The sequence below is a fragment of the Phoxinus phoxinus genome, assembly GCF_949152265.1.
Source record: "Phoxinus phoxinus genome assembly, chromosome: 21".
Taxonomy (NCBI): Eukaryota; Metazoa; Chordata; class Actinopteri; order Cypriniformes; family Leuciscidae; genus Phoxinus; species Phoxinus phoxinus.
This window is the reverse complement of record NC_136896.1, coordinates 14700825-14727954: the sequence shown is the minus strand read 5'-3', so window position 1 is coordinate 14727954 and position 27130 is coordinate 14700825. Positions and strand designations below refer to the sequence as shown.

The 27130-nt window shown below is 36.8% G+C and overlaps 1 protein-coding gene across 4 annotated transcripts in view; it reads left to right on the top strand.

The window, feature by feature from the left end:
- Nucleotides 1-534: 534 nt before the first annotated feature.
- Nucleotides 535-27130, top strand: part of ablim2 (actin binding LIM protein family, member 2) — a 52863-nt gene continuing 26267 nt past the window's right edge. For all 4 annotated transcript variants that reach the window (XR_013795577.1, XR_013795578.1, XR_013795579.1 and 1 more), the window contains exons 1-7: nt 535-804; nt 7772-7927; nt 19744-19927; nt 22349-22461; nt 22612-22738; nt 22973-23066; nt 26627-26714. Coding sequence is in view for 1 of the 4 variants with exons in the window: in XM_079594449.1 (XP_079450575.1) it covers nt 789-804; nt 7772-7927; nt 19744-19927; nt 22349-22461; nt 22612-22738; nt 22973-23066; nt 26627-26714 (778 nt within the window). In the remaining 3 variants the exon portion in view is untranslated. The remainder of the gene's footprint in view (nt 805-7771; nt 7928-19743; nt 19928-22348; nt 22462-22611; nt 22739-22972; nt 23067-26626; nt 26715-27130) is intronic.

Below are 27130 nucleotides of genomic sequence, written 5' to 3'. Positions count from 1 at the left end.
ATTTTACAATAGCCTATCTTTGTGTCCGTCCATGTAACTTGTCACAATAACTTGTCATTTATATTAATATTTATTTGAAGATAGTTTTCATAGTTTAAACATATTCCATTATTCTTTATTTTCTTTACACTTTTCTTTATTCGTATTTGGTCGAAAAGTGCATTGAACTTATCCCTGGAGGTTACTTGTCACCACACAAGTACAGTCGCTGACTAAATGCTTCATATATTATTGGAGAGTTTACATATTAGGCCTATATAAATGTAAACTTAAGACACAGACACACAGACACACACACACACACACACACACACACACTGTACTTTGGTCCATTCCCATAGTTTTGAAAATGTTTAATAAAAAGTTGAGTTGAGTAGCCTATCTCATGTTGTTATCAGGTTGTTTCATACTGTTTTCTCAACTGGGCTGAATGATAGCCTAGTCCATCTGCGTACCTCACACAGAGAACATACGGTGAACGCCCTCAGATATTTGGAAAGGGGTGTCATGTTTTTGACCGAGAAGCTTCTATTTATAATGGATTGCTTCAATAGCTCGAGTGTGTGCGCTGTCCTGTCAGGCGCTGAGGCGGGAATCATATGACCTGCGTTCATTCCTGTAGTGTCGCGCGCTGTGTGTGAAGCGCATTTCTCCGGTGCTCGCGACGTGAGAAGAGCTCAGCATTAACATGAACCACACCGCTGTGCTGCACTGAAAAACTGTCGGATATTTACTCAGACAGCAGTCTCATTCTCTTATTTACAGAATAGACGTGATTACGCTAGACGATGCCTGAAGAAAAAGGTATGTTGCGCTTTGACGCTCTGGTCATGTTATTATTTCAGATGGGGGTTGCGCCTCTTTGTCAATGGGAACCTGTGTCATTGATGCTATATGTCGACTTCATTGTAATAATATCGAAGCATAATAGCGTATTCTAATATTATGATATCCAGTCTGTTTATCATCATTATGACATTGAATTTTAATTTACATTTTCAGGACATTTTTCATTCGGTGAAACAGCTGAGATTTCATGAAGCATTTTGTGACAGTTAGTAAAATGGTAATTATTGTATGGTGTGTGTGATCTATATAAAACAACAACAATAACAACAGCCCACCTAGATAATATGCATGTCTTTGGCAGAAGGACATGCTGTTGCACTCCAAGAGCTCAGATTCAATCTGGCCTCCTTGGACAGCAGTCTAGAGAGAGAGAGAGAGAGAGAGTGTGTGTGTGTGTGTGTGTGAGAGAGAGAGAGAGAGAGAGAGAGAGAGAGAGAGAGAGAGAGAGAGAGAGAGAGAGAGAGAGAGAGAGAGAGAGAGAGAGAGGACATACTGACATAGTTAATTTCTGAGTGGCAATTAAAGAGCACTTGATAGATGTTTGCATGTCTAAAAAAAAAACAGGTTTTATTTTTATTGTCATTTTTTAGACACTACAATGATGTCTGAAAAAGAAAGCAGGCAGATAATCGATTTTGAAGGAGTTCAAATTGTCTGTGTGCAAAAATGATTGATTAATTTTATTTGGATAGGAGTTGATTGAGACGGTTTATGATGTAGTAGAAAGTTGTTGGCTGATTGATTTCCAATGAATACAGTATGTGATATAATCTAATACAAATTATGTAATCCTATATATTTTTAAACATGTGCTATTTTTAAATATTCACAAAACGTTGAAATCAGGAATTGTGCATTATCCAGTGACAAGGCTTTGTAACTGAGAAGCAGGTACATTTATCCGTTGAAGCCGATAATCTAAAATGGCCAAATAATGTTTAATTCAATGCCAGGTCAGTATATCAGTCTATAACTAGTTGCACCACATGAAAGGATTTATGTGTGTGGCCATCACAGCAGGGACAAAAATGCAGTAGTTCAAATACACTTTGAGATTACATAGCAACTACTCTTAACTGCTGGGTAGGTCTGTTACTTTCACAAGGGCGAACACATCCAAGTAATGATAACTGCTGGAAGAGTCTCAGCAGAAATACCCGTATAGTGCTGACTGGTGACACTAAACAGATCTGGAAGAAAGATGGAGAAATGAAAGATGGAGAAATGAAATATGACAGGTAGTTGTTTTCTTAGTTTTTTTTCTTTCTAAAGTTTGATTATCTTGCTATAATGGTGCCTCAGAGGTACTTTTGTTTCATGTGTCCTTGCGAAATTGGGAGATCATAAACATAAGTGCACAAATATAATCTGTGGAATTGAGTCTTGGATGTTTATCTTGTTTTTTCAATAGTAAGACATAGATTAAGTGCTTAATATCCATTTATTACAGCGAGCAGCGAGCTAATTGTTTTTACTCAATTGTCTGAAAATTGTTAAAGAACTTAAATAAAGTGAGTATATAGCTGCATAGTGATGTACAGTATATACTTGCCTGTGGAATTCCAATTTATGCTTTTATGACATTTGTTGTTTTGCACAATATTTTTATTAGGAATCCACTATATATTAGTGCTGTATCAGCCGATATTAGGTATTTATTTTGTGCTTGCTCATTGTCCCTACTTTTACATTTAGATGACCTTTGCTGTCATCTTTAACTATCTATTCTTTACTTGAACTATCTATTCCTCTTTAATTCTTGTCTCATTTTTCTCTCGGTATATACATCTTTCTTGCTGTCTGGATACGTGCACAGCCTATAACCTTTTGACATTTTAGACTTATTACATTTTGATGATTTAAGAATCACCTGACCAAAATCTATCTTTGACCATTAGGTCATATTGAGGTCAAGATGTGACATAATTTGATTTCATGAACCTATACACTTCAGTGGGAGTGAATGAGATGAAGGTGATGCAGAAAAACGTGAACCTTCTCTCAAGAGCTTCGACATGCACAGTTTGATCTTTGAAGAATGGACGTCTTATAGAACTATAGACGTGTACTGGAATATTGAATTATGCTGCAGTGCATGAGAGTAATATGATGACTGTTCTAGCATTCAAAAGCTTTCTATTGTACAATCTAAGCCACAATTGCATTTGCAAAATAAGGCAAACGATGAGTGGCAGAGGGATTCTGCGGTGGAAATCCGAGCCCTTCAAACACATGTCAGCCATGCATATGGACCTCGAGCAGAATGTAGCAGGTCATGATGGAATCCCCACGGGTCGAGTAGATGCTCTATTTATGGAGAACCTGCTTAAAGATGGATGACTCTCTGTGTAAACGCGCAAGTCTGTGAAAGTATGGTGTGTGCGTTTAGGGACACGTAGATCAAACTCCTCCCTCACGCTGACCTTTAGCTTGTGCTTCCAGAGGTTTTGATGTTCTGCACATCTGAAGAGCGGGGTGTGACAGTGATAGGGATCTTACTACTGCAGTACGGCTTCTTGCCTGTATTCATTTAACCACAGATCTTTGGCTCAGGTTGAAAGGAAGCATGAGTACTGTACTTCATGAGAAATGGATAGTGATCCACCCTGACTTATCGAATTCTTATCAGAGAAGATGTGGTTAGGCCTATGCGATTCATTCACTGATTTACCTCTTTTATTGTGATGTGGTTAGCTAGTTTATTGAAGTCTTGTGCTGGCTGGCACCACAATCCTCTTTATACACATACAGTATATGGGCTTTTCACACTTGATAGATGTCGTCACTTGAAAGCTAGTAATAGTGCACCCTTTCTTTATTCTGCAGAACAAAGAAGAAAGTATTTCAAAAAATGTACATACAATGAAAGTCGATTGTTTGGACCAAAACAAAAACATTCTTCAAGATAATTGACTGGTTGACAATCTCTTCCTCATTTGTGTTTTCAGTCACTGTTCTTTTCCCTCAGATGCTGAAATTAAATGGTAGAAAGCTCTTGAATGTTTAGTGAGGTAACCATTGAGACCGTATTAATAGGATTTCATGAACCTGTACATTTCAGTGGGAGTGAATGAAGTTAAGGTGATGCAGAAAATGTGAACCTCTCATGACTTATAGGATACAGCTTCTACATGCACCGTTTGATATTTGAAGAATGAAGGTCTTATAGAACTATAGACGACACGTGTTATGCTGCAATGCAAGAGAGAAATATGATAGGCTGATGTTTTTGGCTGTTTGTTGCCATAACATTCAGGCCCCTTTCAAAAAGTATGAAATTGTTGCTTTACCTAGTGTTATTTTAGTATTATTTACAGTTGATGGTTTTTTTTTGTAATTTTGTTGTTTTTTTATTTTTTTTATTTTTATTTTTTCATTTAGCTTTTAATTATTTTGATTTCGCATTTGAGTAATTTTAGTACTTAAGCTTAAACTTATTTCACTTAGTTGTCCAAGCAACATTTCTAATTTCCATTTCATTTTAAAATATTATTTATATTTTATTTGATTATTATTTGAATAATAATAATAATTATTATTATTTTATTTAAGTTTTACGTCAATTAACGAAAACCATTTTTAATTTTATTCTGGTCTAGAATCAAGTTTGTCATTCCTGTCTTCATGGGTTTTTGTTTTTCCTGTAGTAGCTGGAATGAACCTGGCATTCATTAAATGCATTGACCTCTTTATGGTTTATGGGCCTTCATGCTTGCTTTTCTTTATTGAAAACATACCTTCTTCTGCTAAACACCTGTAAAACTGTTTATGAAAACACTGTCAATGCTCATTTGACTCGACTGTAACCTCAAATGATTAATTCATGTATAAATCATTACCATATACCACCAGCTTGCTAAAAGTGAGTTTCCATAGTTGTTGTTGTGTTTTTTAAGGTTGGATTATCGTAAATTCCTACTGTTGTTTAACAACTCTACCTGATCTGTGAAAGCAGGAAATAGCTTTAGCTTTAAAGGGGTCTTTAAACATTTCCAGAATGCTGTTTCGGAGGTTCAGCAGCACAAGAGTCTCTCTTAGGATCTATAAATGTTGATGTAGTGGAGGTTCACAGAGCGTATTTGCGTCAAGTATTAATGAAATGCTGTGCCAACTGGAGGATGAATAGTACAAGTGAAAGGAATTATGATTAACCAGCCTGTTTCTGCTCTGTCGTCAGCCAATCTAAATGATTAAAGGGGTGGTAAAATGCCATTTTCACAAGATGTAAAATAAATCTCTGATGTCCCCAGAGTGTGTGTGTGAAGTTTTAGCACAAAATACCCCACAGATATTTTTATATAGCATGTTAAAGTTGTCACTTTTAAAGGGTTTGCAAAAACACACCGTTTTGTGCCTGGCCCTTTAAATGCAAATGAGCTGCTGCAGAGGGTGGGGTTTCAAGAACTCATGTGTGTTAGCAGCTGCGATTACCTCACGCAGACACACTAAAATGACAGAAACTGTTCTGTCTGTAATGTTAAAACGGAGTCAGACAAAGATGGAGAGACTTAAGAAGAAGTGACAACATGTAGAATGCAACAGGACGTCTCTGAATGGTTAGTTAATTCATTTATGTTGCTGATGTGGAGTTAACTATCTTCAATTAGGATATTCTGTCATGGTAATCTATAAATCGCTCGTATAGGAACTGTTGTGAGATGCACACAGAGTGACTTTCTATTGCATGTGAAAAGATGGATGCTAAAGTTTGAGCTGACTCACAAATGTACTCTTATACAATAACTTTTCCTCTTCTCAACATGGACTGCGTGTTCCCGGGGGCGGGGTTTATGTACATTTTAGGGTTGGTGATGTCACTAACCCGGGAGGAATGTCGTGTAGTCCCTACCAGCCGTCCTTTTCTTTAAAAGCAAATATCTTCCTTTGCTTTGAACTTTGAGCGTTGTAACTTTGGAGATGTTGTTTACACTCAAACAGCAACATTTCACACTAAAGTTAGAAAAGTGAAATCATACTTTACCACCCCTTTAATACTAATTCTAAAATTAACCTGGCCGGTTCAGAGGACTTCATCTGACTTATTTCGAGGAATGTCTCCCCTATGTAATAACTTTTCTGCTGATGTTACTTAGGCCATGCAGGCTATTGGACAATGTTAACCAACAGCTAAATAGCTTAGGCATTGTTTTAGAAAAGTCCCCACAAAAGAGTTTAGTGCCCACTTTCCATTATCCAACTAATTTCGATGATGAATGAAATGGATGAAAGTCCTACTCTGATTTTTGTTTTCCTGTCACACTGAAAAAAATTAAATATGTCACACTGTAAAATTGGTTGCCAATTGCAAGTCACACAGACTTGGCACATGGGTTGTCTTTCCCTTTGACATGACAAATGCTTTCAAACACACACATATAATGACTGCTGCAGTTTCATCCCAAAGTACTTTTATCTAATTAGTGTCAAAGGCTCAGCCAGTCTAAGTGAGCGAACTGAAACCAGCAGCTCTTCTCAAAACGAAACTTCTCAACGAATAAGGGACAAATGCAGGTTCTCGCCTTTGAGAACACGCAATAACACATTTCTCTATAGCTATTTTATCCCTTATAGTTAGACTTCACAAAGTGAACACCTGTTTTGAAAATCCTACTACAGAATGTCCGACAGAACCAGTTTTGCTCCACGCCCTTTAAAAAAAAAAAGAGGTTAAAGTTCTTTCTCTGGCTGTGTCTTGGACTATTATGAAGTGTTTGTTTGAGTTTACACACACCTATGTAATGGAGTAGGTGTGAAGATTGGGTGGCAAACAGGCTCAAACGACAGCTTAAAAATTCACAAAGGAGAGCCAAGCACTGGCGTCATCCATGTCTACCGCAAACTCATCCTTATCAGTTATACGAGATTCAACTATTTTTAAAGCTGAGTTTTAATTACTTTAAAGTTGATCATACTTAATTTAAGGCAGCAACTGAACTTAAAGGGGTCTTGACATGGATTTTTATTTTAATACATGTTTCTTGAGGTTTACTTATAATGTAAATAATGTTTTTTGAACAAAATAAATATATTATGTAGAAAAAAATATTATTTTCAAAATTCATTCTGACCCTCTGTCTGAAGTGATTCGTTTTTAAGGATGGCTCCTTTAAAGCTTGTCAGTAAACCGCCACTGTTATGATTGTCTAACGTCATTGCATAGCAAACAGTATCAAGGCTCACTCGAGTAAGTATTTTGAAAACATTATCCATATAAAACAGTAATTTACAGACAAAGCATTATGAAATCATTTACTTATGGTTTGTGATGCAGCTGCTGTCAGATCCAAGACACTTGGCTGCTTTAGTTTTTAACAAATGTTTCTTTGCGAACTCTCCATTACACTGTGCCTTGGTGACAAAACGAAATGCCCCGAACAAATATATAATCCTCTGACACTATCCGGGATGACATTAAAATAAACCATCCACTTGTTTCCGACATTGGGATCTTCTAAAGTCTGTACAGAGACGCAAACGAACTGTTTAAAATGTGTTTTCCCATGTGATGTCACCGATCCTGCAATAACAACAAGAGCCAATTTTAGAGCACGATTTAAAAATGAGGAGGATGTTTTTTAAAACAACTTTCAGGATGTTTTAATGGTACAAAGACTTCTTATATGTAGTGAAGGCAAATTTCATTTCTCATGTCATGACCCCTTTAAAATTTCCACATATTTCAACTTAAATTTAGTCAGTCTTCTGAATTTGGAATAGTATACTAGCATAAAACTCTTACTATTTCTGTTAGTTTTACTAATATCCACCGTAGACATTTAAGGGACATGTTTACCCCAGTATTCAGATTAATATGGTCAGGTTAGATCAGTATGGGTTGTTGACTAATTCTTAAACTTTTCTAGTGCTGTATGTCGGGATATTGAAATGAAACTTGTCTCTTTTTCTGATTGTGTCTCCACAGCGTTTCACCAGCAGGCTGTTCACAGTCCCCTGGAGCAGCAGAAGGGTCAGCGGCAGAGCGGCCCCGTCCCGTGTCAAAACTGTGGCAAGCCCTGCAAAGGCGAGGTGCTCCGGGTGCAAAATAATCACTTCCACATCAAGTGCTTTGTTTGCAAAGGTAACACATCGGTCACAACCCACTCCATTCTTATATTCTGTTATTGTGTGACAATTTTCAGACAGTTATATAAGGGCTTTTAAGCCTTGAAAGGCACTTTGAATGTACATGTAATAGAAACTGAACACAAAACAAATGTGATGAAAACATAAAGGTATTTTATTGTGCAGCACTGCAACAAACTCAATCATTCTCCACGAACAGGGAGGGTGGGGCGTAGACTGGCAGCGGTGTACCAGAACCATAGAGTAGAGAGGAAGTTTATTTAGGTGACTGTTTCATCTGTTTGGAATCTGATTTCATCAAAAATAGCTCAAATTAAGCCAAACACATGGGTGACTGTGGTTTGTCTGTCAGTGCATGTGTGTTTGCATGTGTGCTTATGTATGCGCAAGACAATTTCTCCCAGCACCGGCTGTTTTCAGCTTGATGATGTTGTGAACACAGACAGTGGTTGCTAGGTGACCTCAGGGTTCAGACAATGTGAGCTTCTTAATAGAGTTTAACACATGTATTCTTACCTCAGAGCGACAGTTAGTTCAGTTACTACACGCTATTAGTCAAATTACAGTTGATGCTCAAATTTGTTTTATGGCCTCTTACCCATTACTCTTTGTCTTTTAAATAACTGTAATTTTTAAGTGTTTTGTTAAGTTTGTATTCTCTGAGAGGTCAATGTGTCCTGCTTATTTCATATGAATCAGGGTCCAAAACGAAGACAACATCTTTCCTTGGATATGTGTGCATGTACTGTAGTCTGTAGGTACCTAAAAACAATTTTTGAAAAAAAGTCTCTTATGATCATCAAGGCTACATTTATTTAATCCAAAATACAGTAAAAACATTAATATTATTACAATTTAAAATAATTGTTTTCTATTTTAATACATTTAAAAATGTAATTTATTCCTGTGACGACAAAGCTGAATTTGCAGCATCTTTACTTCAGTCTTCAGTGTCACATGATCCTTTAGAAATCATTCTAATATGCGGTTTGGTGCACAAGAAAAATTTATTGTAATTATTATCAATGTAGAAAACAGTTTTTGATGCTTAAAGGGATAGTTCACCCAAAAATGAAATTTCTGTCATTAATTTCTCACCATCATGTTGTACTCACCATCATCAACCCCGTAAGACCTTCGTTCATCTTCCGAACACAAATGAAGATATGTTTGATGAAATCCGAGTGCTTTAGGACCCCCTCATAGACTGCAATTTTATTACCACTTTCAATGCCCAGAAAGGTAGTAAAGACATCGTTAAAATAGTCCATATGACTACAGTGGTTCAACCTTAATATTATGAAGCGACAAGAATACTTTTTATGTGCAAAACCCCCCCAAAAATAACAACTTTATTCAACAATTTCTTCTCTTCTGTGTCAGTCTCTGACGCTGTTCACGTTGTAAACACAGTGCAGCGCTTCCGGGTTATATGTCAGAATGCCTGCTCAGTATTGGCCGGCTCCTGCGTTAGCATCACAAAGCATCGTGGTACTTATGTGAACAGCGTCAGAAAAAGTATAAGCATTTTTCCTGTTTACTCCGCCTGAAATATCCCATAATAAGCGTATTGATGGAATCTGATCAGAAAGGAATGTCATTATTTATAGGCATCCATGCCTACGTCTTTAATTGTAATTTAAAGTTTGCACTTACATTCTTAGCCATACATTTTTTTCTTTAACTTAACATTACAAGTACGATGCATCATCAGTTGTATAATGGATTATAGGAGTCATTCTAGGAACACTGGTTATATGGGTGGGTGTTGTTTTGACAGGAAGTGTGTTTGAATGTGTGTCTTTCCAGCACTCAGTTTGCTGTCACACCAACTTCAACTCATTTGTTATGTAAAACATCAGACAAACCAGATGATACTGCGTCATTCTAAGATGTTTTGGAGCCTTCATATGGAGGTCTGGAGAAGGACAGAGACATGTGGGGGAATTCAGTTATCATTAAACTGCCTGTATTTGTTTCATGCACACCATGACAACATTGTAATGCTATTCTGCACAGTGGGGATTTCATTGCTCCATAAAGGCTGGACTGAGCACGCCCAACACCCGTTCCAAACATGTGAGCTCAAACATTCGAATATGTTATTTAATCAAAATATGCATAGGCTATACTGCATAAAAATGTCTATTGTACATGCAGCCTTTCTCAGCAGGCTTGAATATAAATGTATTTTTAACAGTTAGCATTATGGGCATACCTCCCCTTTAGTGTATCATTTTTATGTAAATATAATTTTGAATTTTGCATGCAACTGGAGAGAGAAATCTGTTTAAACATGCTCAAACTGAACAGTAAAAAAGCGGTGCATATCAAATACCAGTATTTTTTAAGACCTCTTAAAATATATGTGGTTGTGTGTGTGTGACCTACACCCTACTGAAAACACCCTAATACAGCTGCCTTTTGTTTGCATGAACACCCTAGTGATTTTTTTTTATTATCAACACACAGATACACACGTGCCAACTATTCACATGTACACACACACATCACAGTAAAGTCTTGAATCCTGATACCTCATCTGGGGAAAGTGTTGAAATTATTTGATTTGAATTCTTAGAAAATCTGTGTTTTCCCGAAAATAAAAGTTTGCTTTTTTCATCTTCTTTTTTTTTTATTGCGGCAGACAGTGTTGCTTCTCTTTGCTCTATCCTGACAGCACCAGAGTTCAACATCTGAAACATGAAGAGCCTCATATATTTATAAGCGTGTACTTTGCAAGTGATATGCTTTCACATACTGTAGGCCTATACGTATTCATACTAGTATGCATGGACCTTGTTCACATGGTTTTGGCTGTGTAATTCAAACATATATTGATTATAAAGTAATTTGTAAAGTACAGTGATGTAAAATTCATATCACACACGGGCTGTCATAATATAGCTTTTGTTTTCTCTTGAATCTGTATTTACCTGGGTTTTGATTTGTTTAGTTGTCATGTCATTGCTGTTTTAGTTAAAAACACGAACTACATATTTCACAGCTAAATTAAATCATGCCTGACTGATTTGATACACAAAATTAAATTGTTTCCTTCTCAAGGACAGAGCACAATGCGTCTGTGTGCTCAAGGCTATGTCAAGATTCTTGTTTCAAGCTGTTTCCCACCGCAACTGACCTTATATAACAACTCTTCAGATCCATAAGGATTCGAAAGAATAAATTACACTTTTTATTTAGTTCCCCCTTTAGAAATTTAGTCTTTTTATTCATAATTTATCAATAATAGTTCAGCAATGGTGCATTGAGACCATGGGTGTTGTGATGAAAATAGGGATTTCCCCATTATCTGAAATTTTTATTGGATTTGGTGTGAACACGTTCTGTAATCCCATCTGTCATATTGGATTATGATCAGCTGAGAATGATTCAAATATCATTGAGTATCTTTAAAAAGATAGGCAGGATGCATCTGCATAATGAATATTTGCTAAATTTTTCAACTTAAACACTCAAATATCATTATATATCTCTAGAAAATTAAAGCATGATGCAACTGAATAATGTTTTATTAATTTTTTTATTTGTTACAGATGCTGGATCATCTATAAATAAAACTGCTTGCACAGTAACACACTTTTAATTAATCACATCTTGGGCTCTGGTTGTTTGGGATGTTTGGGACTTTACTTAGCTGAACTGTAGTCCGAGTTGTCCCCAGCAAGGATCTAAATCTTACAAAACCTCATTTGGTGATGTCCTCAATTGAGGGTTAATTAATATTGAATTTGAGTTTTTTTAGATTTATCTAAAAACTGAAGAATGATATTTCCTGATTTGGATTTTATGCCCTTATTTTGGATTTCGATTTTAGAATGTTGCATTTTTATTTAAGAACACGGTATTGTGTAAACTTTTGATGTTTATTGTTAATGTAATATAAAGGGGTTGGACAATGAAACTGAAAACCGGGTTTTAGACCACAATCATTTTTTGTGTGGTGTAGGGCCTCCTTTTGTAGCCAATACAGCATCAATTTGTCTTGGGAATGACAGATACAAGTCCTTCACAGTGGCCGGCGGGATTTTGAGCCATTCCTCTTCCAGAGCAGTGGCCAGGTCACTGTGTGATGCTGATGGAGGAAAACGATTCCTGACTCGCTCCTCCAATACCCCAAAATGGCTCAAAAATATTTAGATCTGGTGACTTCACAGGTCACTTTCATGTTCATCAAACCAATCTGTCACAAGTCTTGCTGTGTGTATTAGTGCATTACCATGCTGATACACGGCCCCACCTTCAGGGTACAATGTATACATGTTTGAACCAATGGGCGCACATGGTCCTCCAGTTTGGTAGTACTTGGCAGTGACGTGCCCTTCAAGCACAGTAAGGAATGCGATAATATTCCATCCCAAACCATCACTGATCCAGCCCCATGCTTTACACTGGGCACACAACAGTCCGGGTGTTAAGCCTCTTTAGGGGTTTTCCACACCGTAACTCCCACGGATGTGGGAAAGACAGTGAAGGTGGACTACATGAGAACAATACATGTTTCACATTGTCCCGGGTCCAAGATTTGTACTGTTGAAGGCGACATTTGGTGTTGGCATGAGTGACCAAAGGTTTAGCTATAGCATCTCAACTGTGAATATTAACTGTGGAGCCCACGACGAACAGATTTGGTGGAAACAGGAGAGTCGAGGTTTGCTTTTAATTCTGCAGTGAGTTGGGAAGCTGTGGTTTTATATTGTTTTTTTTTTGGATACAATCTGGGTTAGCGCCTGGACATCACTTTCAGACAGCTTCCTCTTGCGTCGACAATTACTTCTGTTGAATGAGGTTTGTATAATGTGGAGTTATTCCGACATTACCCTGGCTAGCCATAGCTCTCGATACACAAAGACTTGCTGTCCTGGTCGCAGATGAAGCCAAAAAGATCTATTTGTTCTCTTTTGAACTTTGTAGTGTTGGAAACTTACATTCAAAAGTTTGGGGTCAGTAACATTTTTTTTATTTGAAAGTAATTAATACGTTCATACATCATGGAAGCATTAAATTGTTTAAAAGTGACAGTAACGACATTTTGTGTTGCAAAAAAATCTATTTAAAATAAAAGCTGTTCTTTTAAACTTTCTACTCATCAAATATGAAAAAAATTGGTTGCAGTTTCCACAAAACATAAAACTTTTTACAAAAACATAAAAAAAATCTTGGAATTACGGTATTGTTATCTAACATTATAGGTCATTCCAGTAATTTAATTCCAATCCATGTTATGTAATTTCACATCAGACAATATGGTCATAATGGTGTGGGTATTTTGTTTCTGTTTTGCGACAACAGCACTAATACCTCTAACCCAATTATGTAGTTGTTATACACCCTTCACACACACAAGACCACAGTTTAAAAGATAATACCCGGTATGACTTAAATGAATTAAACGCATTTCACTTTGCTCTATTGGAAGAGTGGTCAACCTGACTCTCTTTATGTGTTCTTTTTTGCTGTTGTGCCAGTATTTATTCAGTACACTAGTTCTGTTTGGCTGGTAGCCCAGGCCTTTCATGGACAGTGGTTTGCATTTGTCTTTTATATTCCATTCTCTCTGGTGTAGATAGTCAGGTAGTTACACGTCCATGTTTCCTGCATTATACTTGTGCAGACTAATTTGCACTCATGTGTTAGTTATCCATCAAAATAGTGTGTGATTGCAGGTAATTAGAGACAGCTCAGCAGCAGTTAGGACAGAACACTCTGTACTGTAGTGTAGTGAACACTCAGGACTCTCAAGGTGAATGTCACAGACTCACAGCTAGAGCTTGTGATCCTCGCCCAAAATTAATATGCAGAAGCTCTTCCGTTCATTAGGATGACAAAATTGATGAATTGTTCATTGTCAAAGGTGTTGATACCTAACAGTGTTGTTTTCTGCATCATCTGCAGGATGCAATATTGTAATACTGTGTTTATGATGAGGTAGTCTTAACCTCAAAGCTACCCACAAGTTAATATATTTTAAATGTACTAAATTGGAACATCATCTTTACAAATGTGTAATAATTACAAATATATTTAAATACATGACATACAAGTTTCAATAAAATGACTGATATTTTGGTAACACTTTATTTTAATGTGTCCTAGTAACACGTTATGCGCATTTAATGTAGTAATAACTATAAATTAGGCATAGTGTGCTAAAGTGTATTTCTTCATAAGGGCGTTTTTGGCTATAAAGCTGCAAGTTAAAACTCCGGCTCTATGATGAGATGTTGAGGATATTAGGCAAAAAAATTATAAATATTTAATAATTAATGTTATCTGTACAATAAAAGCCAGAGTTTGACCCCATTGCAGAATATCATCCACAAACAAAAAACAATTGTCTGCATTAAAAATTTTGTGTTTAAACATTTTCTGATTTATATTAGATGTGAGGTAATTAAACTTAAAAGAAGTTAATTTTTCATCACTATCAAAGATTTCCCAGTTTTCCAAAATTCGTATTTTTTGAAGCTGCTGTCATATATAGCCACTTTTCCAGCGTCGGGCCGATCGGTCCTAAAAATGGTTCCAGTTATATTTCTACGTCAGCTTGACTCGGCACTGCACGATTACAAACACTCAGAGATGGTCACTTGTGTGTTGCCTTTGAACAAAGTAACACAAGTTAATAATAATGAAACGGTAAAGCAACGGTTTGGCCCAATGGTGGAAAAGTGGCTTATATGAACTCATGGAATGCTTACAGAGTACACAATATTCAACTTTTGTATTAAAAAACAATGAAAGGCAGGTGTGACATCAGTAGCCTGTCTGCTGGATTTTTGTTGAAAGTCTGATTTCAGGCTCTGAAAATGCAGCCCCCCTCATGTAGAGGAACAGCAGACCCTCTCCAGCCAGCCAACTCCCTGAAAGCATGCGAACCAGCGCCATTTTAGATTGCCAGAGAATTCAGTTGGAACACTGGAGCTAGCTACTATTGGACGGTGTGTAGAGGGGTTATATTACCCTTCAGGAATAAAACACTTCCCTATGTTGATGTGAGTCCTGCCAATTCCATGTCACTGGTGCTAGCTTTCGCAATTCCTTGGCCTTGAGGAAAGAGATTTACACTTGCAGTTCCACCGATAGCTTTAACTCTTTCACCGATTGCTTCCCAGATTGTTGTCTATCTTAGGTTTTCAGTGGCTCAGGCAAGAAATGTGTGCAAAGGCTTTAGCCATCAGGGCCAGATGTAACGCTTTTGCGCCCACTTCAGGCGTATTTGTTTTGCAAAGTGCGCATAAAACCATGGCGGGGTATGTACGAACGGGACGCACCGAGATGAAAGTGCAGACTGTTTGTTGCGGGAACTGAAAATGGCAAAATGCTCTTTTCGTGTCATGCATATGCATTCATGAGATGGTCAAAGGGAAAGTGGGAGTGTCACATAAAGAGATGGGAGGGGAAGTGTAAACTGCGCCTAATTATGTATTCCGCGTTATGTACAGAAAAAGCCGGTGAAAGCGCGCCTCTATTTTGCACTGAAAATTCTCCGCCTCTTAAAAGCAGGTGTAATTTAGGAAGCGGGTTTCCTGGCATATGCCTCCTGGTGAAATGACAGCAGTAATCCGAGCAAGACGAAGACATAGGCTAAGGAGACGAGCTGAAAAGATTTTTGCCACAAGAATCACACTTTTTCAGTCGAGTGAAAACTAAATCATTAAGCGTTACAGATTAAGCAGCTACGCAATATTACAGTTACTGAAAGAAATCAAAGATGACATTGAATCTCCGACTCAGCGTTCACATTCCATTCCAGCAGTTGTTAAACTCCTCACTACATTACAATTATTGGCATCAGGATCATTTCAACCAGTCATAGCATGATGGAAAGAGAGGAGGAGGCCCATTCAATTCCGCGTTTAAATATGCGCAATTTACGGTATAGTGGGTGGGGACAGGCGCTGATTACCTGATGAACTGCAGGTTTGGTACATAACACGCACACTGCGGTTTCACATCAAGCGCTTTCTGCTCCTTGGCCATGGTGCTATTAACGCTGCCTTCGCAAATGTACGTATATCTGGCCCTTAGTGTAACCTGTTTTATTATCTTGTTTACTTGCTCCTCCTGCATTGCAAAGTTTAGGTTTCAGAGAGTCAGACATGTTGAGAATTTCCATCCAGGGATTTGATTTCAAGTCCAATATCAGTATACTGAAGTTTCCAGGTTCACTCACCCTCCCGATTACTCTTGTTTGCCCTCCTTCCCTATTCTATAGTCTGCTTATCTTCCTCCGCCATCATTTTTCCATGTTCCATTTCTTCTAGCCCAACCCATCCCCTTTTTAGTGCTGCTTGTATAACCTCCTCAGCTGTTTTTTTTTCCTGATATTTCATGTTGTCTAATTTATCTGCTTTTTTGTAAGCCAAAATCATACTTCCAGTATCCAGCTTTTCAGTCATCATACAGCAGGTGTGACATTCATAGGAGCTTAAGCACCCAAAGTGTCTATTCCCAAAGTGCTGATGGGGAGTCCATCTGGAGCACTTAACCTCAGGGAGGGATGTTCCAGGAATTGTTCTGGTGTTTGCTGTTTTGGATGAAAAGATCCTTCAAAATTATAACTAGCATTATAACTTGCACATGTGTTTGATCATGAGAGCAGTGTTGCTTGCAGACATTCCTTTGCTCCTCTTATTCAGGTGTTGTTTTCTGTCTGCAGCTGAGCTATATATACTGGCAGGGTGAAAGACATACCCTGCCCAATGTTGAGGACTTCTTATCACTGCACGGTTTGGGTTACATACTTCAGTAGTTGATGGGCAAAAGTGTGCTTAGAGCAGAGGTTTTTGAACTGGGGTCCATGGACCCCCGAGGGCTGCAATGGAATGCTTGGGAGTCCACAGGGAAAAACAAATACAAAGATTATACTAAATGTATTTTAAGGCTGTCAAATTTACAGTATTAAGATATTAATTCAGTGTTTAATGCAACAATTAAACACATTTATTAAATTGGATTTTATTACTATTTCATTCTGCTGTCTAAAAACGGGATCAAGCACAACTATTTAGCAGGATTAGTCAGTTTTTTAATTATATATTTATACAACAGAGAATCCACTCTCAACTCAATACAAAGAAAATATTCTACAGATAATATTTAATCATTCTTATTTGTCCTATAATTGGCAATATTTGGCTTAAATTACTTTGACTTAAAGCAGGGCTTTGCAGTTTCGGGAATTTCTTCGCTGTATTCTGGCTTTTTGCTCGCAGGTTTCTCTATAGAGCTCCCCCTGCAGCTTCGGAATAGATATTTGACAACACTGTGGAAAAAAATTGTTGTCGACTTTCAGATACCAGAGGCTAGTAGATCAACAGCATCAAAGCAGATGGGACATTCTTTACAACGTCTTCTTCATTCGGGTTAAAACAGCGTGAGGGAGCGCAATAATGACAAAATTTTAGCAGATTTTTTTTTGCCGTAAAGCAATTCGTTACATCGCGAGACCTGATATCACATGATACTTCCTGACGATGCGATCGGCGGCCCGCCGGCCCAAAGTTGCAAGGGTGGTTTTTCTGCTCACAGGCGATAGGGGGGTGCGAGACGACCACCATTCAACCCGAAAAAAGTAATACAACCATTCCAATGAATCCGAAGCTGTTCAGTTAAGGTAAAAAACCTGCATAGTTCACCTTTAATTGAATTGTTTATAGTTATTTAATTTTCTAACATGCTGTCTCTATAATATCAATCCCACGTAATATTTTTCCCACACAGTATAAATGTATATTTAACATAGATGCTATTATATTTTAGGAAGGGGATGGACCATATTTGGGGGTTCCTGGCAAAAAAAAGTTCAGATTTCCCAGCAAAAATCCCCCTCAAAATATATAATAATAACAAAAAAGCCCAAATAGCTTAAACCACCCTATACTCAGTTAGAAGTATCTTATGAAACTGACTCGGATATTTTAATCAATAATTGTTTTTTTAATAAGATGCATGTCTATTATTCGTAAAAAATTATTTAAATAAAGCAGCCTATTGGAATATCAATTTTGCTTGATGAAATAATAAGTTCAATGCTGTTTTCAGTCTTGCTCTGGGTGTGTGCTGCCCTCTTGCCTTAGGTTATCTTTGAGACAGTTTGTGCTTTTGGGAGGAAGTTTTAATATGTTTGGAACAGAATTCACACATTGTCACACCCGATATGCTTATAACCTAGCTAACCTTCCATATCGTGGACACCAACCAATCACTCTTAAGCAGATGCGGAAAATATGCCTGCTATTTCCTGACCAACATTCCTATGTTATTGTTTGGATTTTTACTACGAGCGGAACATTAGAATGCATTGTGTTGTGCTAACACGCAAATTTGTGTGTGTGTGTGTGTGTGTGTGTGTGTGTGTGTGTGTGTGTGTGTGTGTGAGAAAGAGAGCAAGAGGGAGGGTCTGTTTTCTGAGTGCTAATACTGTTAAGCTCTTATGTAACAACCAAGTGAGGTCATATAAAATGGGATCTTACAGAGGCAATCCGATGACTGTTAGATGGGATGCATATTACAGGAAATGTAGCAGTTTTACAGCTCAGAGGTTGCTATTTTCATATTAAACTTTTTTATGTTACAGTATGGTCTCAGTGTTTCCCCCGTTATTACTTAAAAATACACAGACAAATTGCTGACAAACATTAAGCACATAGAGCTATAAAATGAGTATGGATAGCATAGTCCAGATTTGAATTTGTACTGTATTATAATGATACAATAAATGTTTAATTTAACAACATACTGTAAGATGTGACATATAACCCTAATGTACATGACTGATAGAAAAATAGGAAACAAAATTATTTAAATAATAAAAAAATATTGTGTTTTGTGACATTGTGTTATATGTCCCTGTAAATGTGTAAGGAAACTTACTATTAACCAATTAGCAGGTTTTTACTGTGGCCTTTTTTACAGTCCTTTACCATTAAAATTACAATAGCAGACAAATACAGTACTAGGACTGAATAAAGAGGTACATTTCTTTTCTCCGCTCTGGCCATGGGAGAGAAGGAAATTCCACAGTTATCATGTACCTCAGAGGAGGTGGAAAATGGATCGGCCCTGAGAATGATGTCATCGGAGCGTGTCTGTGTATTGTGTTCCTGATGTGGTTCCTGTTTTAGTGGAAACAGGACTGTGAGAAAAGGAAAGAGAGCGCGGGGAGAGATGGAGAGAGTCAATGAGGGAGAGAGGAAAATTAGGGGAAGGTTGCGTTTCATTTTGTTTTGTCCTGTCCTGTCCTGTCCTGTCCACTCATGCACCTGCCCAGTCTCCTATCTCCATGTGACTTGATGATGTCATGGTGTGCTGATACTGATTAGACACACCACACACAACAATTACTTCACTCACATAAACAAATGGACACACACCCAAATGTGTGATTTGGGTTGTCATTATGGATTTTTATTGACAACTAGTGTTGTCATAATGATACAATTTCAGTAGTTGATGTAATATCTCAATACTATAATGATTCTCAATACTATTGTCATTACCATATGCTATTGAATACTATTCAATAATCTTAAATATTTTTAGATAATTATTTAATGGTTTGATTTTTCCTTGTCAATATTGTTATATTAGTTTATTAGAGGACATTTCAGTTTAAAAACTTGCAAGTGGCTATGAGAAACAGTACACAGAAGCACCAACAGGGTTCAGGTTGTTGGTACTCATTTGACTTGAGTGAATAAAACATTTCGGGCAATTTATGTTATCATTAAAGTTTAGCCTACAGAGGTAGGTTTAACTGTATTGTCTCTCTCTCTCTTTCTTCAGTTTGTGGATGTGACTTGGCTCAGGGAGGCTTTTTTGTGCGACAAGGCGAGTATATCTGCACTCTGGATTATCAGCGACTCCATGGCACCCGCTGCTTCAGTTGTGAAGAGTTCATTGAAGGGGAAGTTGTGTCCGCTCTGGGCAAGACGTACCATCCACGCTGCTTTGTCTGTGCCGTCTGCAAGTAAGACTCGCATGCAAAAACACTAGCATACATTCACTATCGGTACATTTAACAATTTGGGTAAGGTAAGGCATCAGTAACCAGACTTCAAAATGTTATTCACAATTGTTTTCAAAATCAAATGTATGCATGAGTATATATAATCTTGCAGCCAGTAAGTCATTCATTCATTCAATTTATTGCAAACAGCTGAATCATTCTGGAATTAAGTAAATGTCTCTCTTTATGAAAGGGCCATTGAACCATCGGTTCACCCGATTCGTTGAAAACGCAGATTCTTTTTTGTAGCCAAAATCGAGCAAAAAGAGGCAATATAGTGTCTAAAATATAACACAATATTAGCTTATTGAACTGTTGTATAAATCAGTATCACATTTGCACTCGTGCTAATTGGGAAAAAACTGCACTCGATATTGCTTAACTATGTCATATATCAAATTATAACTATATAATTTCTAAAGGTTCTGCCACTAACCGTGTGTATGAGTGCATTTTTATAAGTGGGCAGTCTTGTTACTGAGGGACGGGAAGGAAAGGGCACCCATCCGCTTTCAGTAAGAATATGAAGTGTATGCTCCGCTCCCAGGCCACTTATTTCCAGAGTGGTGTAGGGTGTCCCTCAGTCTCTGAATGGATGGTGTGTATGTGACATGTTGCTCAGGAAGAGTCCCTCCTACATTTCCATAGCGATGCCCATGTTTCTGTGGACACTGTGTACCTAATTGATATCTTGGGTGCGACTAGATCTTAAGTCACCTTGTAAATATCTCATTTGAAGTTACGCTAGATGACTCCATACAGCCTATTCCAACACATAGTGTTTCGATGTTTGCCAGTTAGAAATGAATGTTACTGCTATTATTATAACTTTAATGGCAAGCTAGTAGGTGTGAACAGAGGTCTGCAAAGTAGCTCTTTCTTTTGAATGAATAATGTACAAAGTAAATTGAGCCAACAACCACAGGAAGAGAGTATTCATTGTTATACCAAGAAAAACAGCCAATCAACATCCATCACAAAGAGTTTGGCATAACATTGGCTAGCACATCAGGTTTAAATTTAAAATCAGGCAATGGTGTGTTAATAGGATTCAAACATTCACTCTTCCATTGGGTGATGAGAGCAAGAGAGATGATGATCAACATACCGTGATATCATCAGCTTTCAAACTGAACTATCAGCCAGATATGATTGAACCTGTGCCATCAAGCCTCTCTTATGAAGGCCTGCTTCACTCAACCAAGAGGTCTTGTTCCTGCCCTATTCATTGTAGCACAAACATAAAGCTTGCGAAACACAAATTAGATGTTGGGTTGAGTATTTAAGATGTTTATTTTCATACACTGTAAATAATAATGCGTAGACTATTACTATTAATCTTGTTAATGTGTGCATACTAGGGCAGGGATCCTTGCTAGTTTTCTTAGTACATACATATGCTAATGCTACAGTAGCTATTCATTAAAAAATCTGTTCAATTGATCTTTCTGGTTTTAATATTCTTACTTAATTCAGTTAAGTTTTAGCTACACAATGTATTTGAATAGTTTATACTGTAGTTATTCAATATTATACTTATATAAAATTATAGTTATTTTAATATGTTTTTTTAAAACTATATAATCAAACTTATTGTGCTGTCATTCTTCAAAAATGATAAAAAAGCACCATAAATGTAGTCCAAAAGTATGTGGCTTTATATGTGACACTGTATCCTTCTATAAGTCTTCTGAATTATTATTTTGAGTGAAGAACAGTCTGAAATTTTAATAATTTTTCTCTTAAAAACCTCAAAACATCTCTTTTATTTCATGCAGAGACCTGTTTGCAGCAGGTCTGACACCAATAATGTTTGTCATGTGTGTAATAACTGGCTGTGATGTGGCAGTTTGAATATGCAATTGTACAAATAAGTTACAGTAGGCTACCGTTATTGCTACTGAGAAGTGGAAGTTTTTTTATTAAAACAGTGACTGGCACAGGTTTAGAGGACTTGAAATGTAGTGCACATGTCCTTTTGCTTTCTTTTATGCGGCTTTTTTGTAACTTGTGGAGCTTGACAACATCTGTCCCCATTGCTTTTCATTGAATGGAAAACAAGAGTAAATAGAAATTTTCTTTTTTATACAATTTTTTTTTTACCAAACTGTCTATCCCTTTAAGAATGCACCTGCCTTTGCTTATGCTCAATTATTTGATTAATTTTAAAAGATTAACAAAGCAGTGTTTGTCTCATGATAATTTCTCGCAATTTTTGTCACCCTGTTGTGCGTTTTTCACATTAATATTGTAGTGCCCCTACATCTGAGGCTAATTTAAAATGGTTTACTAAAAACTAGTTTAAAATTCACCCTCATATGAAAGTGACTTTATAACCTTGGTAAATGACGAGGTGACTGTGTGTGTGTGTGTTTCTGGCAGGCAGCCGTTTCCAGCTGGGGACCGCGTGACGTTTAATGGGAAGGAGTGCATTTGTGAGAAATGCACTCAGCCTGTGCCAGTCAACAGCACGGCACCCCCACAGGCTGTGTACAGTAAGTTCTCTGTGTTTTTGCATTGCTATCTGTTTCCATTATATGTAACATGCACTCTCTTACCCATTCATTTCCTAATTGTCCGCAATGACAGCCCTCTCTGGCGTTTCATTAGTACTACACTACACTTTTGTCTCGCTCTCTCTGCAGATTGCTGTGGCTGTGGAAAGGAGTTTAAAAATGAGCAGTCTCTGGTGGCGTTGGACAAGCACTGGCACCTTGGCTGCTTCAAGTGCAAAGTGTGCAATAAAGTGCTTAATGCCGAATATATCAGCAAGTTAGTCCCACTATTCCTTTTCATGTGTGTGCGAATGTGTAGATGTGTGTTTTATCAATCGTATTAATCTGATATGAAAGCCCGCTAAACCCACTGGAGTGACTCAACGTTATTGATGTCTAATATGAAAGAACTGTGTGGGATTTCTCAAGGCCAGAGAGCAAACAGAGACTTGTCAGCATCTTCGAGTTCATGTGAATTACATCTACTGTAATGTGTGTTGATGTTCTGTAGGGATGGGATCCCGTATTGTGAGGTAGACTACCACGCCATGTTCGGCATCCAGTGTGAAACCTGCAAGAAATACATCACTGGAAAAGTACTTGAGGTTTGAAGAAAATCTTTACTATTTGGCAGTGATCATTTAATGAATGGATTCCTTAATGGATGGAAGTAGATGAATGGATTGTATAATTATATTGTTAACATTGTTTAAACTCAACATGAAATCAAAATGGAACCCATTTTCTTCTTTAAAGACCATAAAACTGTGGAAGATTGAAACGTTCTTATTAAAATGAAAAGTGTTATGTATTATTGTAGTATTTATTAATAATGGCTTTTATTTTATTTTAGATGTTTTCATTTTATTTTCATTTTTTTGAGTAATGTTATGTGCTTTTGTCTTTTTTTATTAGTTTAAAACTATTTCTATTTTGCCTCATTTTTATTTAAGTTTTTCAGCACTTTATTAGTTCTCTATTTTAGTACTATATTTCAGATTTATTTCAGATAGTTGCCAATTTAAAGTTTTTTAAGATTACGTTTTTCATCTAATATATATATTTTATTTTATTTCACTGAAGTAAAATCACTTTTAATAGCTTTGTTAACAATAACAACTCGGTTTTGGGTGGGATATATTAAAGGGCTCATCCAATTTTTAATTAGCCAATAGGCTTTAGTTATATCACAGCCATGAATCAAAGGGAGGGACACTCTTATTCTAGAGAACATTTGATTGGACAAAAATCTCCCTAGTACAGGATGAGTCATCAGTATTTTTGGTCTATTTTCCCAGAAGAGACAGATGTCTCTTCAAATGTCTCTTCTGGACATTTCAAATATGCTACATTTCTTAAATGAATTTTGTCTTTTAGGAGTTCACTAATATAGATGATATGATCAATATGATCAAGTCTTGCGATACACTTACACTTTTCTAATCAAGTATTATGTTTCTCGCAGAAATATGTCACATTACCAAGTAAAATGGGTTGCAAATGCTGTGTCATGTTGATTTTAACATTGTTGCCCCTAAGATTTGCTTGCGTTTATCATATATTTTCTTTGAGTGTGCGTGAAAGGCTTTTATTCTCATCTGAGAGCTGGTACTCTATAATATAATATATAATATACTCAGAAGCTGAGTGGGTGCTTACTAAGAGAATCTCAGACAGTCATTTCACAACCCCTCTAAAGCCTAATTATAGTATTGAACAATCTATCTCCTCATATTGCATCTCCCTTTCACTTTTTCTGTTTTGTTCACTCTCTTTTGTTCTTACATGCAAACTCTTCCTCATTTTTCTTTAAACAGCTATTTTATTACACCCTAACAAGCCCCCTATTGATAGTTGTTCTTTGTATCTGCTTAGTTTCCCATTGGGTGTTCTCATATGGCTAAATATTGTAAGTTATGGGTGCATTATCATACTTGTCACATACATAAAGATCTACAGCTTCGTGTTCATTAGAGCTCTATAAATCTGTCTGATTATGTGTTTGTTAGATATTTGTCAGAAGTTGCACACTGTTGCTATAGTGTCCCATTGGCACTGCCAGCGTAACCCAGAATTAGATTGTGTGACATCATAGTTTAGGATGGTATTTTTAACTACACAAATGTCGTGCCAAGTGCTTTAAGGTGATGTGAAATAAATGAAGTCATGCAAAATGGTATCTTGGCATACTCTTTTGCCTTCGGCAAATTTTATTACATGAACTGCAGTGAAGACTAGCTGATACAGGTATCCGTATGTTAGCAAGATTAATTAGCCCACCTTTCAGGAGTATTGCCAGTTTACAAGCTTAGACACCATCAGGGTATTCAAAGGTAAAGGGTTTTATTGTGTATTTGAGGGGATTTTTAAACTGTTCGTTCCATTTGTATAACTGCTCCGATAGAAACAGAAAGAGAAAAAAAGCAGAATGTGTTTTCTTAGGCCCAAAGAATTTAGTCTTTTGCACTGGTTGAGAATCGTATCTGAACCTGAAATGTCATGACATTTCCAGTGGCAGGACTGAAGCTGTGTTTAAAGAGGATGGCCTTTGAGGTGGAGGGGGCTGAGTAGATTTTCCAGTGCAGGTTATGATGCACGTGAAATTAAGTCAACATCTGTGTTGTTGAACACTAAAAGCAGCGCGACGCAGCATGCTGAACATTTCCGATTGATGAGAATAGATTAGGAAAATATAAAAGATGGAATAGATTTTACAAATCTGTACTCTAGAACTATTTACCTCATAAACTAAAACTAACCTGGAAAAGATTTACACCAAATATTTAAAGGAAAATGACAAAACTACAGCCTGACAGAGCTCTTAGAAACACTATAATGATTAATTATCTTGATTAAAGACATTATCTTGTTATTTTTTGTTGTTGTTGATATTGAAATATGAGATCATACCGTTCTTTTATGGCATATTATCTTTCTGTTTGTCTTTCAGTCTGGGTCATATTTCACCTTATGAGATTTTCTTTTGTATAGTACAGTAAGCCTGCTGAGGCGGAGCAATATGGGAAGCCATTTTGTGTATAGTGGTCTTGTCAAAGTTTTAAAATGAAATGAACGTGACCATAAGAAGTGAAGAGTGGCAGCTTTGCACCGCCCGCTCCTCTTTCTGTGTTCCCTCTACTGTTCAAACACATATGCAAACAGGTTATTAGCATTTGAACTTTATTAGATAACTGTAATTATTTGTGGAGTAAATAAATTAATTACATTGTCAGAATGATTATGGCAAATTTAGTCTTAATATTCTCTCCATGTGATTAAATGCATATTACTTTGAGTTATATGTTTTGCGTATAAATTAACCCTTAAATGCATAAATGTTTTGCATTATTACATATTCAGGTCTTTAGCGACCCGGATCTATCTACCTGTTGCAATAATATAAAACTCTCCTGATATTAAAGTAACAATTACATAAGAATGAAATAAAGCATATTTTGTTACCCTTTGGAGCTTGGAAGGGTTCAGTTTGAGCAGATGTTTAATACCATCATCACTGTCCTTGTCAGAGCTCATTTCCCAGTACATTCAACATCTGGTTCATATTTGCAATCTCAAACATATTCTCAAAACTACCATTTTCCACATCTTCCAAATCTATATTTTAATCGCTGACAGGTTCACCAGATCCATCATCGATTGATAGTGACACTACTATTTGATTGCAATCAGTAAATCGCTTATCCATTTCAAGTTTTGCTAATGATTCTTCCTATTCTTTTGTTTTCTGCCTGTGGTAACCGTAAGTGAAGCATGACTTCATAATTGTGTATCAGACATTTCCACCTTGTGGAATAAAGATGAATTGCACTTAGTCAGTCATCAAAGATTAGATTATTGTTGTGCAGAAAAAATATACACTGTTACACACCTCAGGTGTGTACAATTTTTACAAAAAAATAATGGATCAAACAGGGATTCTTTTATAATTTAATTATTTATTTCTTGTTAAATTGTTCATAATCAATTGATTGAGAAATACTAAGAAGGTTGATGTCTAACATTTAAAAAAAAATGAATGAGGAGGAGGGTAGAGAATGACGTCCCGGGTCACTGAAGACCCGAGGTATGCGTTTAAGGGTTAATTAATCATTTTAATGCAGTGGAGTTGAATGACTGATGTGTGCTCTCTGTTTATCTTTTGCAGGCTGGAGAAAAGCACTACCATCCCACATGTGCCAGATGTGCACGCTGTGAGCAGATGTTTGGGGAGGGCGAGGAGATGTACCTGCAAGGTAACTTAAATCTCATCAAATCTACATGATGAAAAGGTTTGATTCTGATGCTGAAATTTTATAAATCCTACAATACAATAAAACTCTTTTTACATGTAATATTCAATACAAAAAACTCTAATAGTACTATAATAGTATCCAAGTATGTACATGAAGTGTATATATCATATATATATATATATATACATATACATATCACAAATAATTAATCTGAAGGATGTTGCCTAAATCTCATGAGTGACTTAATCTCTGTGCCTCCCAAATCAGCTTGTAATGTTCTTGAAAAAATGCAGAAAATGGATTAGTTGTGGAGATTTCATTTGATGATTTGTGTCAGAATGCTGCAATAAACATTTTTCTCTGCAAAGTTCTCTCATTTTAGCCCATGAAACCAGACAGACAGACAGTACAGACAC